This window comes from Malurus melanocephalus, unplaced genomic scaffold (assembly GCF_030028575.1).
Source record: "Malurus melanocephalus ecotype Western Australia unplaced genomic scaffold, MMel_1.1 scaffold_120, whole genome shotgun sequence".
NCBI classification, from domain to species: domain Eukaryota; kingdom Metazoa; phylum Chordata; class Aves; order Passeriformes; family Maluridae; genus Malurus; species Malurus melanocephalus.
Genome location: NW_026623352.1, coordinates 837,842 through 851,447, shown reverse-complemented (window position 1 = coordinate 851,447; position 13,606 = coordinate 837,842). Strand labels below are relative to the sequence as shown.

The 13,606-nt window shown below is 44.7% G+C and overlaps 1 protein-coding gene across 1 annotated transcript in view; it reads left to right on the top strand.

Moving 5' to 3' along the window:
- TRPC5 (transient receptor potential cation channel subfamily C member 5) overlaps positions 1–13,606 on the top strand; it is a 66,509-nt gene that overhangs the window by 18,710 nt on the left and 34,193 nt on the right. Inside the window, exon 3 of the mRNA XM_057370168.1 lies at positions 13,297–13,602. Coding sequence (XP_057226151.1) covers positions 13,297–13,602 — 306 coding nt within the window. The remainder of the gene's footprint in view (positions 1–13,296; positions 13,603–13,606) is intronic.

Genomic DNA, 13,606 nt, shown 5'->3' with positions numbered 1-13,606 from the left:
GTCCTCTGGGCTGCTGTGCATCCCCAGTGCCAGCCCCTCGGTGCAGCGAGCTGCAGCCAAAACCTCCAAATTCCTGGGATCCAGCACTTGGCCACTGCTGCTGTGACTGGGCTGCTCCAGGGAGATGTCAGCAAGGCTCGCTGCTGTCATGTCAGGCTGTGCTTTCTGCTCTGTGACGGGCTTGGTAACGCCACAAGTGCTTTAGGGACACGGACAAGAGGGGAAGGTTTGTCTGGAGAAGGCAGCACAGGTAATGGGGTCAGTGTTCACTCCATCTGGGAAGGACCAGGGATTCTGCTTCTGTCTTTCCACTGGCCAGGCAGGCCCAGAGTGTGCCCCATGAGCTCCAGGCACTGCTGGTCCCTCTGTGTCATTGGGGACAGCCAGGTGCCCATCTGTGGTACCCTTACCTTGTGTTCACCCTTGGGAGCTGTGAGCCTGAAGGAGCTCACCGTGTTTGAAATGYGCTGCTGAGCAGCCCTGAAACTCTTTTACAATTTTTAATCATGGCCTGCTTTCTTGACAGCTTTTATCTTTTTTTTTTTTCTTTTTTCTTTTTTTTTAGGCGTATTTGACTGAATTCCAAGCATATGGACAAATTCCATGTTTTGTGACATATTCATGACAGTTCCAGCCTAAAAATKATAGCAAATATGCTCTGTGTTGCCAGCTGAAATCAGTGCTGTTTTCAGGTGGAACATTAGTGGGCAGGGACAGAATGAATGAGGTTGGGAAAGCAGCTACTGAACCCTCTCACCCCACCTGGTTATTCACCAAAACCCCAAAGCATCCTGCAGCATGTCTGGGGTTTTCTTATAGTGATAATTAGGCCACCTTATCATGGTAATTAGCACAACACAAAATCATCCAGATACAAACAGCCTTGCCAGCTTCTGAAAAAAAATGATCAGGTACATTTGCCAGGGAGACACTGAGAAWTKTTTTTTWAATTCTAACTGAGGAGTATCTGACTGAGAGGAKTTTTGTGGGGACAGGAAGGAAAACAGAAGTGAGTTTGTTTTTTTGAAAGGCGGCTCTGCAGAGAGAAACAGCAGACTTTTAAAAGTAGATCATCTTGTTCTGATGGAGCTTTTTATGTCTTAAAAGGGACTGGATTGGATGGAGAAGCTTTTTACATCTTAGCGTTGACAAAGATAAAAGTAAAATCWCTGGTAAGCCTAAGAGGAGAACACAACGTGGACTTTGGTTGTTTTCTTTGGTTATTTTTGTTAGTTCTTTATATTCAGCACAAAGACTGTGTAATTTCACATTGACTTCAGACAAATTTTCTGCAGCTTTTTTTCTTTTTGAGTGAAATAAACCTGAAATTTTCTCCCAAAATACGAAATTATTCCGTTTCAGCTTGATCAGGCAGATAAGGTCAAGTTCAAGGTTGTTTTCAGAGAAGTTGTTAAGGGGAAATGGGTGAAGAGATCATGGAGTTCATTTTTACAAAGGCTAGAAAAATCTCCCATTCTGGTTTGGATTTTTTGGCTTTTTTTTTTCCCCAAAAAAAAAAAAAAATCCCCTGGGAGCTGAAAGTTTTGATTACTCCCGAACATGACACGTGTTAAATATTTTATAAACTGAGAAATGCGTTGCTCATGAGGAAGAAGACCGTTTTTCTTTGGAGGAGGGCCAAAACAATGGAGAATAAATTTGTTGCTTTTCCTGTTTGTTTTTAATAAGCCCTTAAATCCTGGAAGGTAAATTGCTGTTTACACAGAAGGAAAAAAAAATCAATTACACAGGAAAGATTAAAATGTGCCCTAAGGTAGCTTTGTAGTATATTTTATGGCAGTAAATAGTACAAACATGCTGTGCAATGTTCTCAATCTCCCTCCCCTCATCTGAAGGGTAGAAGGGTTGTGTCCTTGGTTTCAACTTGCTCTGATCTTTTCTCCAGAAGACAGGAAGGACTTCATAGCTGTGATCTGTGTTTGCAGTCACAAAATCTTAGTCAAAAATGAGGACAGCACTGGAACACTGTGGAACAGGGTGAGTTAGGACCAACACAGACACATGAGCTCTCCCAGTCCAATGTTAAGGAAATTATTTTCCAAGGATCACAGTAATTAAGATCTAAGAGACCAACTGGCTTTTCATAAACTCTGTAGTACATGGCATTTGTCTTTATGTTTTTACTTTTCTGGTTCTTTTTCTTATGACTAATTTTAGAAGGAGAAAGGGTGCTGAGGACCTAATAGGAAAAGACACAGCACAGCTGTTGAGGATCAGTCTTCATCGTGCTCTCCTGGCATCAAATTAGCTCTGCATTTGTTAATTTGTTTGCATTTCTAAGAAAAGATGGGGAAGAGTCATCTCTTAGTGTGTTGCCAGTSTGGTAAAGCACAGTTGTAAGTGCAGGGGATGTGGCTGGGTTAGGGACTCAGAGCACAGGCAAGCATGCAGAGAGAATTTTTATGTCCTAAAGTTTTTTTTGCGTTGCCAATAATGTAAACCAGCCACGGTGTAGCAGTGAGTCAGGTCCAAAAGGGCAGATTTCTCCTGGTATTTAACATTCTGCTGAGCCACAAGATAGCAGTGTACAGTCACCTCACTCCTGCTTTGCTGCTCTCTGTCACAGGTCATTCACATCTTCAACACAGAGTGAAAGATCACCGTGGGGGGGGGTTTCATATGTTTTTCTGGTGCTGGCAAAGAGATGTGCAGGTTTATGTGTCTGTAAGAAGTCCACACAATGCAAGGCACTCCGAAAAAAACCCCATTATTTTATCTGTGACTGTATTGCTTAGCACTTCCACAGGATTAGATCAAAGGAGTGCACAGAGGAATTCCGTCTCAGAAACCCTTCACCTCCATCWCTCTTCCTCCCCGTACTCTAATCAAATGGCAGGAAAGGAGAGAAGCAGAATTGTTTGCTTTTCTAATACAAAAACACTKCTCTTTGCCGTTTTTCTCTTCAGGACGAGCTTCAACAGTTTCAGTTCTTTTTTTTTTTTTGTTTCCAGGACATTTACATAGACAAGTACCTCCTGAGATGCAGCTTTGGAGTGAATGAATAATCATTCCTGCCATGCCGCATATTTTTCYGCTGTGTCTTGACTCTTGTCAGCTGTGTGGCTGCAGTCAGAAGCACAGCATCCCTCTCCAGGGAGGATGCACAAACCTGGGAAATTTCTAAGGGCACTTCACGCAGTGGATAAAAAGAGCTTATAAAAATAYCAGAGATGCATGAAAAATGAAGTGCGAGGCCCGTGGAAATCAAAGCTTGTTGCCTGCTCCTTGTTTACCCGTTTTGAAAGCYGTTCAGGTATCTTGATGGATGGCCACAGATCCTTCTTGGCTTGCAGGCAAAGCTGAGTTATTCCCCTGTGGGTTTGTCTGTTTTCTTGCCAYACTGCCTGGAGGAATAATGATACAGGGCTGAATATTTGTATTGTGCTCTTTAAAGGCACAATGAAGTCTTGCTTGAGCCTGCACAGCTCACARGAGTAATAAAGAGGCTTTTATTTTCAGGTTTCTGGAAGGAAATCAAAGYAGGTCGTGAGAAGATCTTTATTAGGACTGGGTGAGGGAAGCAGAGCTGCTCCTTGTGGAAGCTTTTCTTGGTTTCTAGGGATCTGGAGCACCCATGTCCCTTAGTGTGTTGTGTGGCATGGTCTGTCCTGTGCYACACACCTGAGCGTGAGTTTAGGGATTTCAGAAGCACTGAGTGTCCAAGTGGGCCCTTCCATTGTCCAGCAGTTATTTGTCCATCCTCCTACACAGCAATGTTCCCATCTGTGTGYGAGCAGTGGCCTCAGTGAAGCTGAGCTCTCAAACTCCAGCTGACCACCTTAGAAAATCTGCTTTGAAAATCTGGCACTAACTGAGCCCTTATCAGCAGCCTCAGGGGCAGCAATTTGGGGTGGCAGGTGGGGGATTTTGTCAGAATTTGCACCCTTAGAAGAGCCATCCCTGCTGRTGTCTGGTGGTGCTCAGAACCCCTCCTCTGCGGGCTCATGCAGTTGCCAGATCCGTTTGTTCAGGATTGGAAGCTGTCACGGAAGTTTAACCTGTACAGCTGCACCRTGTTACGAAAATTAGGACAAGTGGCACTTAAATCTTAACTCCTCTCCAAACTGGGAAGAAGAAATAATGCTCGGAGGGCTGATGGTTTGATGAAGTGGGCTGGAATGTTGCTGTGAGGGAGCAGCATGGTTTGGTACGTGGTTCACCTAACGCTGAAATGCTTGATGAAGGTTAGGCACACACTGTAGCTGTCACGGAGCAGAGCTGCAGAACGCTGTCTTTTGACAGCAAAATCATCTCTGACTAATCTTGTCATGCACCAATTTGAAAAAGGGCCCTAAGATGGTATGTAGGTCAAGGACAAGGACTTGGATTGCGTCGTGGGGATGCGTAGTGGGCAGAAAATGCCAGGATCATTCTTTAAGTCATTTTTGTTGCCTTGTGCCTCTTACTTAATGATCTCCTGGATGAAGATGTGAAGTATGTTGAAAGCTAAAGAAGTTGCCACTGTTTTAACAGCGTTCAGGGATGATTTAGTGAGTTTGACAGTMCCCTTAACTTTGTGTTGCCCATCAGTCTTGTTGCCAGCCAGGGAAGAGGCTTGGGAAGCCAAAACCAAAGAACAGGACATGATTGATGGGCATTCTACAGACAACAGGAGAGGAGAAGTGATGCCTTGGGTATTGTAACAGCCAAGTGCTCAGTCTGCCCCCATCTGAAGGTCTGAAGTGTGTTTGGAGTCAGCTTTATGTCAGTAGGGAAGAGTAAATCATATTATTTCATCCTTCACTTTGAATGACAGCCTGAAGTAATAAACTCTGGGGAAAAGCTATGGGTATGGATCCTCTCATTTGGATATAGGAGTGATCATTGTTATTTACCTGATTTCTGCAAATTTCAGCTTCACTTCTGTGGCTTAGAGAAGTTATGAAGCTCCATTCAGGAAAGAACTAAGATTCCCCACTCCTTGCAGCTCATGTATAAATCAGGTCCATCMCCATTCTATAAAGTGACTGAGAGCAGTCACCACCTGCAGGTGGCTCCAGGAGAAGTGAGATGGATAAATGGGGTTGCCATGACACCCCCAAASTGAGAGCTCTTGTGCAGACTGGCATTTAAAAGCTGTGACTGCAGGTTTTGTTCTTCTTCTCTCCAAACCCCAGCTGGCTGAGTAAACATCCTTCAGCAGAGCAAGGGTGGTGCAATCTTGGAGCAGAGATAGCCTTTGGAGGTTCCCAAGATGTGAGAAGTGTTTGCAGTGTGCTCCTCTGCTCTTTTGTGGATATTGGAGTAAATTGACTCACTCAGGAGAAGGTGAGGTAGAAAGGAAAAAAGAAACCAAAATTACAGTTTCAGTGGAGATGTGTGCCAGGTCAGAAAGGAAGCGAAAGGAAGATAATTTTGGAACTTTTTATTAACACTAATCGGGCAATGTRGGTATATACTTAAAAATACTGGTGAATGACTTTTAAAATTTTTGTGTTTGCTTTACTTACTACTTATTTAATGTAAATGTTAGTAATTCACTAGAGAGAACTAACCAAGCCTTTTACTTAAAAGTCAATACCTTCCCCACTCCTGCCAAAGCCCCGAGAGCTCCCAGTGTTCATTTCCAAAATCTGTAACTCCTGAAGTTCTGCCTGAAAGAGGACTTTGGAAATGCTGATAGATTTGTCTCCAAACAGTTTTTAGTGTTTTTCCAGTGCTGCTGTGTCTGCTATCCCCTGCTCAGCTCTTGGGATCCAGGTTTGTGGTGGGAATTTGAAACCCAGCCCAGACCTACTGCAGCTTTGTAAGGGAGCTGTGTCCTGGGATTTCTGCTGGAATGCATCCCTCAGGAATTTATTTATCTATTTATTATTTATTTATTTATCAGCTGTAGTCAGCAGTCTGCTCTAATAAATACTGAAAAGGACTCTTGCTCAGGGCTGACCCGGAGGAGTCTGCTCTGGTGGGGTGTTTGCTCCAGGAGCAGCGTTCAGCACCTCACCTCAATGCAGTGCAGGATTTAGTGCACTTAAATCCTGCTGACACCRGCCATAAACACAAACCTACAGCTAAACACACGTTTAGGCTCTCTGGGTAGAGAGGGATTTAATTTCAAGCTTAAAGACTTTATAATTGCTTCTTCCACGGGTAGGCATCCAGGATTTGCAAGCATCTGGTTTTGTCCTAGGATATKTGGGACCTTTTGATTTAAATATTTAAGCCAATGCAACTTGAAAGTGTCAAACCCATGAATTCTGTTGGAACAGTGGCAGCCTCTTAGAGGTTATTCACTCTTTCCTTTTGCCAGAATTCGCATCACTGCTGAATTTCCACTTGCTACCACTTAAGCTGAGTTCATGTCTGCTACCACCAGAGAGATCTTTTATGGATAGGGAACCTTTAGTTTAAAGATTCATGTGTCATCATAATTTAAAATATTTTAAGAACAGATTAAGCTCAATTCCTGTCTCATTTGAGGCCATATGTTCATCCGTGRAGGATCTGGAGTTTGTTTTATTCACCAGCTGAGGGTTTGAGCAGTTTGAGTAGCACCTGGTTTTCTGGAAGGGCTGGTCCAGCCCAGCCATGTGACCTCCTCCATGGCAGGAATGCTGCCATTTGGATTTTYATCAGTGCTAACAGGCATGTGAATAGCACCTGTGTTTTTGATAGGACATTCATCCTGCAAAAAATCTATTATCTCTTGCAAGTGTCTGATGAGCAATGCTGAGTTGTGTAGTCCTTTCCCCCCACGTTACACAGCCCCCTCCAACWACTTTGTCTCATTTCTCCCTATTTTTTTTTCCATCATTGCAGAAAGTACTTAATTAACAGGAAGAACAGCCATTAGGTGTTTACCCTCTGCAGCTCACACTCTGGCAGCAGAATGTAAATAACTTTGCAGTCATTAACAAGGTTGAACTTTAAAAAGAAATGCACTACAAAAGAGGGTTTTCTTATTCATCTCACTGTTTGCAACACTGCAAACTCAAGCAGGCTGGTGTTTCTGGAATATGTGGTCTCACAGGGCTCTCTGGCTCTGCAGCARGCATCAAATTAGGCCACCCAGAGTTCCTCTCTCCTGTCTTGGGCTGATTTAGAAATGAGGCTCCTTGAGTGTTGCCCGCTGGAATTTCCTTTCAGGGCAATCAAATGGATGCAACCACCCCATTTCCATTGTTCCTGAGAAGATCTTGGTTTTGGTCCACATGGAGGCAGAGGGGTTCCTGTGGACCTGGCCTGTGTGGTGCTGCGTGAGTGGAGGATGGCAATGACATTTATCCTTTCCATAGGAGAYGTGAGGAAAATTAATCCACAAACACCAGAGGCTGATGTGCAAAAAGGAGATAGAGGAGTCCTGTGACTTTATTAATGAATAAAGGGAGTGGCCATGGGACATTCCATGGGGTCTCTCAAATTATTAGAGAATGCAGCCTCCTTTTTATCCCAATTTCTCAGCCACATTTCCCTCTCTCTTTCTCTATTGCCTGAGGTACTTGAGAGGTACAGATTCCCYGAATCACCTAATACAGACCCCATCTAATGTGCATCCCACCTTTTTCTTATTCTTTGTGTCTCTGTTCTTTTTCTCTCAGTCCAGGGATTTAGCACTGTCTTGGGTGAGTAACAGTCTGTGTCAATTGATGGAATTCTATGGAATTTATGGTTCCTCCCATTGCTCCTTTCACCTGTCAATATCTGGCCTTCTCTACCAGCAGACCCCATAATTTGTAAAGAYATTGATAATTCCTTTCACAGGGATTCATGGGAATTCTGTGTTCTTTGCAGACCTCTCTAAATACAGACACTGCACACAGGCTGCAAAACCTAGCTGTGCTCCTGGGAAAATCTGCCTTTCCAGAGCCTAAATATTTAATTGCAGAGGGCAGCAGCACCCAGAGACTTGCAGGTTGGAGATGCTCGGGGCTGTGCTGCTGTTGGTGAGGTCTGACCCCTCGAAAGGAGTGTCAGACAGGAATTAAWGGTAATTCCATGGCTCCCATGCCGTGCTGGGCTCTCAGTGTGACCTCCCTGCGAGCTGCTGGAGCTGACTGAGRGAAGAACTCGGTCCTGCTTGCTAGGACAGAGCTCTGCAGTTCGAATGAGTGGTTTTTCATCTGTGGAGAGCATTCTCCCTCCCCATCCGCAGCGAGGGCGCAGAGGAGAGCTCCAGCAAACTCCAAACAAGAGGCTGTTGGCAGCAGTCACGATCAGCAGAATAAAGGCAGGGAGATGCTGTGCTCAGCCCCTGTGATGTCTATCAGGGAGCTATTTCAGTTGCTCCCTGAGGCATTCACATCTCAGCCCATCTGTGTCTGATCCTAAATTACTTATGACTGTGAGAGATCAGGGATTTCCCCATAGATGAGGGGAGGGGGGGGTGGAACATAATTTCTGTGTTTGACAGCATGCAGAAAGCATTTAATCCCTGAGAAGTGGAATTTAGGTGACTTAAAAATATCACTGAAGATTAGTTATTAAGAAAAAAAGACACTTTATCCAGCAGCTGCTTGTTTCCCCTTAAAAACTTTCCCCTTGGTGTAGGATTAGGTGGCAATGAGTGTGATGAACATTGAAAATGAAATTCTCTAATAGCCCAATCCACCTGCAAGCCAAATGTTACACAAAGACCCTGGCAAGGCTGAGAGAAGAAAGAGAGAACATAAAAGACTTTGTACTGCAGTAATCTCTAGAGTGCTTCCCAACTCTAACTGGAGTTGCTGATCTCATTTCTTGGAAAGGCAGAGATATTTATCCCCATTTKCAAAAGCCAGGAGCCTGAGCACCGTGCTCACAGTGGTGTGGTGCTCACAGGAAGGAACTCGGGGTTGCATCTTCTCTCCCAGCCTTGCAGTGAACTGTGTCTTCAGCGAGGGACAGGCTCTGCTCAGCAGGGAATGGAGAAGGAGATTGTTTTTGGGATTAGCTYCCCCAGAAATGCATCTCCAGGTGGGGACCACCCGGGACAATGCTGTGTACAACTCCARGCTTCAGTACTCCTGTGGTGATTTAACCCCAGCCATCAGCTCAGCCCCAGGAGCTCCTCACCCACTCCTGCCAGGGGGATGGGGGAGAGGATTGCGAGGGAAAAGTGAGAAAACTCGTGGGTTGAGATAGAAACAGGTGCAGCAAAAGCCGTGTGTGCAAGCAAAGCAAAACAAGGAACTCATTCAGCACTTCCCATGGGCAGGCAGGAGCTCAGCCATCCCCAGGGCTCCGTCAGGTGATCTTGGGAAGACAAACATCCCCCACTTTGTTCTTCTCCCCCAGCTTTATGTGCTGAGGGTGATGCCATATGGGCTGGGATATCCCTGGGGTCAGYTGGGATCAGCTGTCCTGCCYGTGTCCCCRCAGCTCCTTGTGCCCCCAAACCCCTCAGTGCTGAGGGTGAGGAGCAGGAGAGGCCCTGGCTCTGTGTGAGCTCTGCTCAGGGATAACTCAAACATCTCTGTGTTAGCAACCCTGTTCCTGCACAAAACCAGAGGAAAATTAGCTCTGCCCCAGCCTATCCCCACACAGCATCCAATGTTTCCTTCTTACGTTCACTGAATTGAGCATAAATGCCTCCTTTTGGTGAGTTTGGTTTGTTTTCACTAATGCAGCTGTCAGAATTCTCCATCCTGTCTGGGGGCTGATGCCTTGTGCTGCTGTTTGTGGTAGGGATTGGAGGCTCCTGGAGTRCAGCAATCCTTGGATGAAATGCTCCAAACTGTGCTTGTCAAGTGTTGGAGAAGGTGTTTGATGGTCAGATGTTCTCTCAGCAGAGCTGCTGCTGCAGTGCCTCTGCYTCTGCCTCTGCACCARCACAAAACTGGGACAATKGCAGGTTTTTATCTGCTTTTCTTTGTGCAGGAGCTTTAACTGATGCCAAACCCTGTCACACACAGTACATTCATGTGAAGTGATAAAAGGCTGTGATATATACAGGCACTCATTCTGTCTGTGGCACATGAAAGGCTTTGCAAAAAAGCAAAAAAACCCACATTTGGGGTTACTTACGTGGAAAATTAACTTTCACTCAGGAAAGGTCTTGGTATAAGTACTGTTGAAGATGTCAAGCTGCTTTTCCAGACCTTTGTTCTGCTATTTACAAAGTAGAAATTTCCTTAACTTTATGAAGAAATTTGGAATTACGGATGATAAGAAAAATTCCACAATATTAACAGAGTTTCAGGCTACTTCACTCCTGAAAGAATATATTTTTGTATTTTATGGGTGTTGGTTTAGCACTGTGAAGCCTAGACAACCTTTAATAAGTTGAGCATTMAGTCTGGTCAATGAATTTGGTGTTTTGGTTTAGGTAACAGAAGCAAAGTTACCAAAAAACAATCAATTCTTTAGGCAGCACACCAGTGGCTTGGTTGGCTCTTTCATTATAATTCAGAATTCCAGTGTTTCTGCACACTGGAAATTTTGTTTTTCAGCCAGCTGCACTACTGGAGATAAAAGTGCCAGTGTTCGCTGATTTTAAACTGTGATTAATACGTTGGACTAATACAAGTTAATAAAAGTCTGCTTTGGTAAGTGCTTGGTCTTACCTTTAATAAACACGGCATTTGGTGGTTTATGAYGCTAGGGAGAGTCTCTTTGTGTGGTGTGCCTGAATTTCCTTTGGGCAAATTTCATTGAGGTTGGGACCGGCTTGATTGGAAAATTTAATGGCTTTTTCCATTTCCATTGCCTTTTGCCAATCTGCTCTTTAAAGCTGCTCTTTCATGATGTGTGAATTTGTCTCCATTTGAAGAACTAACATCAGATACAACTGAGAAAGCAGATTTTAGAAATGAGCTATTAGGCAGAGAAGAGGCACTTTTAAGATGCTTGCAAGTTGCACAGCAACCAGAGGAACATACAGTCATTTGATTTCTCAAATGACTTTGACTTTGACTCAGGGGAAAAACAGTTTTATTCTTCCCTTAGAGCTTTCTATCATATGTGATAAAGAGAAAATGTGTTTATAACATTTTCTCCCGCAAAAAAAAAAAAAAAAAAAGTTAAAAAAAAGAAGCAAATAAGTTGTGCCTCATCTCAGAGAGGCAGCACAGCATCTCTTGCCCTGTGAATCACTGCAGAACACATCCAGTAACAGCTCCTGCTTGGGGTCTTGGTAAAACAGAGCAGTGTAATCTTCTGGTTCCTCCAGGTTTTAAACACAAAGCGCTGACCCCGCTGAAACCAGAATTAAAACAATCGATGCTTGGCTGTTTTTCAGTTGCTGTAGAATTGTTTTTCTCACCTGCCCAGAGAAGCTGYGGCTGCCCCTRGGTCCCTGGAAATGCCCAGGGCCAGGCTGGAGCACCCTGGCACGGTGGAAGGTGTCCCTGCCATGGCAGGAGGGATGGAATGGGATGAGTTTTAAGGTCCCTCCCACCCCAAACCATTCTGTGATTCCGTGATTTTATGATCCCTGTCCCCAGGGATGGAATTTTACAGTTTTACAATAGTATTTTGTGATCAGTACAAGTAGCAGCTCTTGGCTTTTTCTGGAGACCATCACCCCATAGCTATTGCCTGTTTTCAGCTGCCTCCATGTGCTGGTTGATTCCAAATCCCACACTCTCCTGATATTGTTTCCCCAAGCCCTCTGGAGCAGAGTGTCATCAGTTATGTGCTAATGCAGAAGTCCTCAGCAGCTTATCGTTGTAATAACACATAAAAATCCAACTTCATAAATGCCAGACAATTCTCTGGGAGATCTTATTTTCAGTGCTAATTTGGGTCATTCCATATATTTGAGCCACCCAGCCCAAAAATGGTCTGATTCTGACATAAACAGCCTGTTAAGACATACAAATTATATTAACAAAATCTAAAAATACCTACAGAAGTGAATGACTTCATCAGAATGAGCAACTAATTTGTCCTTTTCTTTGACCTTGATTTAGTCATTTTGAGCATAGCAATGACAGTGCTCTGCTTGCTTAGAGCCCTCTGAGAACTGTGCTCAAAAGTCCTCCCAATATTGGGCAGTTTTTGTGTGAACAATTATTTAAAAGATTTGGGAATGGGCTAAAGATTTTATTAAAAAAAAAAAAAAAAAAAACAACAAAGAAGTATCTTCTTCCAGGGCCAAAAAATCCATACCAAAATGGGGTGGCAAACCAGAATGTTCTGGCATTTATTCGCATCCCTTTGCTACCATGGCACAGTCCTTCCCAGATCTGGTTGAAATTGCAGGTGAAAGACTGCTTTGCCTGGTAAAATCTTATTTGAGGATGTTTAGTGGATCAGAAGCATAACTTCATTAAGGATTAGCAATCCAATATGTAAAGCAAAACAGACTTGTCTTGGTCTTGCAGATATCTCTTATATGTTCTGGGTCTGGAAAGCCTTGAAAACCGTGGGGCTGTCCAGGTGTGATCAGGAACATGAAGTCTGAGCAAAACTATTGTGGCTTGGTTTGAGATCCCAAAGTGGCTTGGTTTGAGATCCCTGAGATCCCAAAGTGGCTTGATTTGAGATCCCAAAGTGCTTGGTTTGAGATCCCAAAGTGTTTTGGTTTGAGATCCCAAAGTGTTTTGGTTTGAGATCCCAAAGTGGCTTGGTTTGAGATCCCAAAGTGGCTTGGTTTGAGATCCCAAAGGCTGTTTGTTGTCAGAGCAGCCTGGAGGAGCTGCACCCTGAGCGTGCCTGGTGTGGACAGGGTGAGATGCAGCAAATCACCATCATGATGCAATTTTCTACATACTGAAAGGGAACTGCCAAATGTCACTTCTGGTGCCTGATCAAAGATTCTCCTCAGCCTCTGCTTAATCCCTGACATTTTACAGCTGCCCTTGTCCTGGAGAGCCAGGCAGGGCTCTGAAGGTGTGTCCTGCTTCCCACCGGTGTCACCTGTCACCTCACTGCTGTTTGCTGCCTCATCCCAGCCCACACTCAAACACTGCAGAACCCCACACGCTCCCAGAGCTTTGCACCTTTTCCCTCCTGTCTCATCTTTTAGTCACTTCTTAAGAATGCTGACTGTGACTTGTTCGAGGCAGCTGAAACCTGAAACATTCTGAGAACGTGCTCAGACACWTGGGGAGAGAAACAGCTCGTAGTAATTTCCGTGGTGCTGCATTTGCACGAGGCTTCGTGTGTGGTGAGTGGCTGATCTACATAAGGATGCTGCAAATAGAAAAAAAAAAAATTCTGCCATGAGAAGAAATCTTAAATGCTACATAGAAAAAGCAGAGTGAAATCTCCCTCTATCTCCAAAATACACTTTTCCAGCCCATAGCCAGTCCCAAACGTAATATGAGGGTCTGTGTGGGCTCTGACACATTTGTGAGGGGGAGTGCACGGGGAGAACCAGTCAGGAATAATCTCTCTTTCTTTTTTCCTCCCCAGTTTGTCGCTCAGCCCAACTGCCAGCAGCTGCTAGCAACGCTTTGGTACGACGGCTTCCCGGGCTGGAGGCGGAAACACTGGGCAGTGAAACTGCTGACCTGTGTGACCATCGGGCTGCTGTTCCCCGTGCTGTCCGTGGCCTACCTGATCGCCCCCAAGAGCAGGCTGGGACTGTTCATTAAAAAGCCATTTATCAAGTTTATCTGCCACACCGGCTCCTACCTGACCTTCCTGTTCATGCTCCTGCTGGCGTCGCAGCACATCGTCAGGACTGACCTGCACATGCAGGGGCCGCCTCCCACCATCGTGG